The 6,473-nt window shown below is 33.2% G+C and overlaps 1 protein-coding gene across 1 annotated transcript; it reads right to left on the reverse strand.

Annotated features, from left to right (window-relative positions):
- Positions 1–469: 469 nt before the first annotated feature.
- Positions 470–6,157, reverse strand: LOC107860852. Its single transcript, XM_047407673.1, has 3 exons — positions 5,992–6,157; positions 1,178–1,296; positions 470–1,103 (listed from the first exon to the last, which is right to left on the reverse strand). The coding sequence occupies exons 1-3, from the start codon at positions 6,155–6,157 to the stop codon at positions 807–809; spliced, it is 582 nt and encodes a 193-aa protein (XP_047263629.1). The 3' UTR covers positions 470–806.
- Positions 6,158–6,473: the final 316 nt, after the last annotated feature.

Below are 6,473 nucleotides of genomic sequence, written 5' to 3' on the forward strand. Positions count from 1 at the left end.
ATTTTTTATAATTATTATTATTTTATTAAAAGAGACCTCATTTGATTTTTTTATTTTTATTTTTTTAATTAAAAGGCACCTCATGGGGTGACTATTATTTCTTAATTTTTTATTATAAATAATTTATTTAAAACATAAACAACCTCTTGTAGTCTGTTATTTGAGCATGTAGAAAATGAAATCATGAAAAAGAGACCTCATTAAGTCGCTTTTGTGCATTTACAAAAAATGAAAATGCAAAATAGCAACCTCATGAGGTCTCTTTTTGCAAAACAATAGCTTTTACAAATACTTGCTTTTTTAATTCAATTCAACAATATATACAATATAATCAATTAAATTGAGCTCCAAGAACTCCCACCAATCAATCAAACTACAACAAACACAAGTAAATATAATCTAATAACCATAAAATGAAAATAAATTTAAATACCTTGAAATTGAACGAACAAAACATAAAAGTCATAAGTTATTTAAAAATACTATTGTTAATACTACTTTAAAGTTTTAATGCATTCAAAAACACATTAGAATTCAAATAAACCACCATAAAGTATATAATTTGGATTATCTAGACAACATTCAACTTTAACAACGCGGCGGTGTATTTTCGACATAGTAATTCTCATAATCTTCATCACTGATGGGCTCCTCAATCATATCTTTGTATTGACCATATACTCCATGTCAAATAGGTAGAGACTGTGGAGGTCGAAAAGGGCACACTACATTACCGGGACAAAGGGAAATACTCTCCGAAGCAAGTAATGCATCGAATTGGGACTTCATTCCTACTTACTGTATATCTATTTACCTTTACTAGCCCGCGAGGCCTCAGCTTCGATAGATAGCTCAGCTATTTGCTGCTTCAAAGCCAAAATCGTCTCCCTTGACTCATCATCCTGGAAACTACTGAGGCCTTCTAGTTCCAAATGAAATTCAAGGAAAGTTCGTTGGGGAAATCCATAAGCATATCCATATCTACTTGGGCCACCAACAATATCTAACAATATTCTCTCATTCTGCTCTTGGCTAAGTGGTAGGTCTTGCCCATCTTCTGGCAGAGTTTGGTGAAAATTCTCTATGCATTGCAAATATAGATTCTGAATTTAATGATAATAATATTAGAATATAAATTTAGAAAATAAAGTAATAACTGCTAGAAATAAAGGCTTACATAGGTCAGTTGAGCTCGTGGCTCAACCCAAACATCAGGATCTTTAGGAGTTTTCTTCTTCCTTGTATGTGTAGCCTTGAATGCCTCAGCCTGAGTTATTGGCCTCGCAAGTTCCTTTTCTTGCAAAAAAAATTAATTTAATTTTAATTGCTATGAAATAATGATTACGAAACACTAAATTCTTTTTAGAAATATTGAACAAATCTATAATAATGAAAAAGTAATATAGCAGAAAAAACTTTTCTCACTAGTCACAATGCTTCAATGCCAGAAGTATGTTGTACCGTTAGGGGGGTTAAGGGATATAAGAGAGTGTTGAAAATAATGGAGCAGTAAGAAGCTGAAGCCGTGTGACCCAGAAATCAAAGATGCCAAGTGACCCCATAAGCAAAGATGATAAATTTGATTAAACTATCGGGAGAAAAGAAACAAAAGACTAGGAAAGGATCTCATTAGAAATAAATCAAAACAGACTATTCCGAACATGACAACAACTTAATAAGAGTCTCTTCTATGTATGAAATAAGTAGTACCTTTTCCAGCAAAATTCTCAAATCAAACATGAATTAGAATTTCAGTTTAAAGTGCCTTTCTCCTACATTTAGCCTTAGCCGTTACCTGCACCAGTTCTCGGCAAATTCACTTAGTCCTCATGGATTTCCAGAAAGATCCAACTTAAGATCAACTGTCTGAATTCCTCGCTATGAATTTAGAAGCATAATTATGTCAAACATTTGATTTTTGTACTAGAACAATATAGTCTCTAAATATATTAATACGATCAATCTTTTATGTTATTATGTCATAAATATTCTCTTGCCGCACATAATAGGAACATGTGGAGTTAGAAAAGACCTTTCATTTAAACATGAAATTGGCAAAGCATTTCATTCAAACAAATATAGAGCTAAAATAGATGAATTTGTGCCTCTTTACGGTTCTTCCTCCTGTGGAACCACCAAAAGTTTTCAAGTCACAAAAATTCCTTCGAATATCTTGCTATAGTTCAGTCTCCACCTACTATAAGTGGTAAAAAAAAGTACTATAGATCGAGGATCCCACCAGTTTTTTTTCAAATGGTTAATGCTCCCCTAGTTTCAATTTGTTTGTCTTACGTTCTTTTTAGTACGTTTAAAAAGAATGCATCTTTCCCTTTTCGACGATTCTTTCTTTCAGATTTCCACATGTCATGTTCAAGACGACAAGATTCAAAATTCATTCTTTATTTTCTTAAACTTTATGCCAAGTCAAAGTCAAAAAATAAATTGAAATAGAGGGAATAGACAAGAAGATCCATGAACACAAGTTTTTTGCTAAAAAGTCATTCATTCACTAACATAAAACTGAATATTTTCTCATACATAAATTAAAGCCTTAGCAGGTATAAGCAATACCCTAAAACAATATCACTTCTTCCTGAAGCAGAAACTCAACTTTAAATGAGCTTATGAACACTAAGTGCCTCGGTATGTAACGAGGCACTATGTTTACTCATTAGGATCAAATCAATCAACATAACTACACAACCTACATAATTTAAAATGCATTTGGTAGATAAGAAAGATTTATCATCTAAAAGAAAGATGAACTGACCTATAGGGGGGAACATAGAATCCTCCTCACAATCACAAAGACATGGAGGACATGAAGACAAAGTCTTATAGTGCCGCAATGTTGGTGGTCTGACCATGTAAACAACCTAAAACAAACCCACTAGAACCAAAACAAATCACACTGTCCCACGACTAAAGGACCTATGGTTGATGGATAATCCATAAAACTGCCTGTGATATAAGTTGGCCAAGCCTCAGTTAGAAGGTAAGTTCTTTTTGTATCCTATAAATACGTTTGCTAGCACCTTCTTGGTGCTAAATTAAAGATACAATTACTATCTTGAAAAAGAAAGTTGGTCAAGCCTCACATATACCATTCCTCAAAGTAAGTTCACTCTAAAACTACATTAAGTCGAATAGGTTCTGACAACCATAAGGAAGATATCATAAATAGGCTTCTTCGCTTACATAAATAAATGAGTATTTTTAATTTTAAAACTCAGTTGATAACCGGCCGAGTCCTCTACCATTTTCCACTTAAATACCCGACTTGGTACACAAACCAGGACTCAAATTCATGTAGTGCTTACAGCACCCCCATGTTGTCTACCTTCCCCTTTGAACCTAAAGAGAGAGAAAGCCTAAATAGTTCACTAACAGGATTGAGTTTTTAACAGAGAAACTAATATCACATGATTTCTCATTTAAGACAAATAAATTCCTTTATCTTAAAACAAGGCTGAATGGTTCTCTACCCCCTATTGATTTCCCTAAAGTTTTATAACTTTAGTTTTATATAAGGAGAATAAGGTATCCCTAATCAGTCACAATTCAATAAAAATTACCAAAATCATATGAATGACCTACCCGTGTTCTCCTTACATTTCCCTGGCTCTGAGCTCCACTCGCGTGTAAAGAATCACCCTTAAGAGATACTCTAGCTTTCTTGACAATCTCAAGCATCTGCTTGAACCTTGAATCTGTCTCCCAATGGTTAACTAACTTTTGCCAATTTTCAGGTAGAATCCACCTAGGCCTCTTGTTTTTTCATTAGCTTTTGATAGCAAGCTAGTAAGTATGTGCCTAGCTTTTAACTTGAAGTTTGGTTTAATCTGGGCTTCATGTTCTGGATGCCAAAAACACTTTCTCTGTAATGACAAGATAAACTAAGATGAATTAATTTGCTAATGAAACACTTTCTCTATAATGACAAGATAAACTTAAATAAATTACACCTACCTCATTGACATAGAGATATTGTTCCCAATAGACCTTCGAATTAAATAAAGCAAGTACAAATTAATTCAAACTTATGAAAAAGAAAAATAGAAAGTTAAAAGCAAGGACAATTACAGTAAACCATTTATAAAATGGAAAGAAAAGAATCACATCTTTCAGAGAAAACAGGCCAATAAGGTAACTTTCTGCATGTAGATACAAAATTCAATAAACTATTTATAAAATGAAATTCTAGCTAAAACAATTAAGTGATCATAATCAAAGACCAGACAATAAAGAGAATGCTGAACAACAAATTCATCCAAGTTGAAACAGATAAAAACTTGAACCTGAAGAGAATTCCATGCAATTAAATTCATTCTACTTAAAATAACTTACAATCTAAATCCTAAGGTAAGAAATTGGGTAGAATTCCCCAGGAACAGATCTAGTTTAGTCCATATATAGTGAGTTCTCCATTGAATGAAACACTAGTGCTAGAAGAAAACATGAGCTTAGAAATAATTTATCTATCTATATTTTTATAGTATATACATAGAGTGCATGAATAATTCCATGAACTGTGTTAGTAGGACTATAAATGAAATACCTGAAATAGAGTGAAGTAAAAATAATTAGTACTTCCATTCCCCTATTTTTGTCTATGTTGTCAAAACCAATTTCGAGCCTAAGGAAGGTAGATAGTCGATGGATTCAAGATTCATGAACAAGGAAAGTTTAGCAAGTGAACAGGAAAAAATGATAACAACAATAAGCTTGAGATAGTAGACACTACACTCTGTAGCTTATGCTGTCTGATACAGGTAAAGAACAATTGTAAAATAATAGAATCTGGTTTGCACAAAGAAAATATGAGACATTGTAGACTCATGTTGAAAACATTGAGAATAACCTAAAGACTAAAATAGTCTGTCTATGCATTGTATATAGACTAAAAACACAACTCTCTCTCTCTATACACACACACACACACTCTATGCTAGGAGTGACTCTAAAGACTATAAATTTGGCAGGAACATTTGCTATCTATGCACTGGTCTCAAATTTTATGGTGGTTTCTGTGAGGCTTTGAGTTCTAGAAACCAAAGGAAAAATACTGGAAGAAATTTAGAAGTCATTCAAATGATACAAAAAGAAATTATTGTAAGATGATTAAAGGAACAAGTGATGCACTACTGAAAACTTGTTTGGTTCCACGTTTATCATGTACCACTATATATTGTCTTGTCCAAGAAGTTTTTCTCATGTATTATTGCTAATGCTAGTGGAGAAAAAATATGCAATTTACAATATATATCGATCTGTATGTATTTGTCTTAAGACAAAAATTTCAAATTCTGAACCCCCAATTACATAGTAACTAATACTACAGAGAAAAAATAAAGTTGTTTTCTTTTCCATAGACAAAAAGTTACATTCTCCAGATTTAGGCCATCGATTATTACTAATAGTCAATGCAAACTAGAAAGGGCATACTGTATTAATTGACAGGTAAGTACACCTAAATAAAGATGTAATCCTGGCACGCTGCAGAATAATGTCTTTTAGCAGCCTCATTTCTGCCAGATGTATCATAAGCTAAAAACTAACTAAGATGAGATAACATAGTAAGAAGGTAACAAGAAGGGGATGAGATACTAGACACAGAATGGAGAAGGTAACAAGAAGCTGCACGCTACAAATTTCTTTTGGTTTTGAAATTTTTTGATAAATCGGTAAAAAAAAGCAGAGCATGGAAATGAATATACCCCAAATTCCAAAAGAATTTGGTTCCTGAGATTTTTTGGCATCTTGCCCCAATATGTTCCCTATAAATATTTGAATGATTTGAGATAGGATCCTCACAGCAACATTCAGATTAAAATTGTATACCAAAATTTGAACATTTATAGGTTAAAGCTAATATAATTATGCGATATTTATAAACTAAATACTTTTGGTAAAAACCACACCCATAGTTATCAGGATCTATGATGAGTATGTTGCGCATGTCCCTCATGCCAGCTCATGAATGAACCTTACCATATGTAATGGAATGGTCTATGGTCGGAATTTCAGGTTCAGAGATATTGCCTCGAAGAGGAAGAGTTGATATCCCAATCTGTGGAGTAGATACTGATGAAGGTTGTGAGTTAACAGGGTTAAGAGTAGCTGTATGTGAGGAACTAGATGTCTGATGCTGCATCATGTGAGGCAATTAACTATATTCATGTGAGGTAGCATGACCTGATGTGGGCCTCATAGTAGGCGTATGTGGAGGTTGCTGAGTATATGCTAGTGGTGCACCTCGTGATGGATGAGATAGTGTGGAGTCTGATCTAATATGTGTACCTTTCGATCGCCTGTTGATCATACTATCCTTTTTTAATTTCTTTTTAGGAGCATTAGCAGTACCCTTATCCTTATGTTCGCCTTCCATCTACACAAATTTTCATATAATATCTTCAAGTAAATAATAGTTTAGAGACACCATAAATGTACATATTTTTACCATATAACTGTAT

This window comes from Capsicum annuum, chromosome 2 (assembly GCF_002878395.1).
Source record: "Capsicum annuum cultivar UCD-10X-F1 chromosome 2, UCD10Xv1.1, whole genome shotgun sequence".
NCBI lineage: Eukaryota > Viridiplantae > Streptophyta > Magnoliopsida > Solanales > Solanaceae > Capsicum > Capsicum annuum.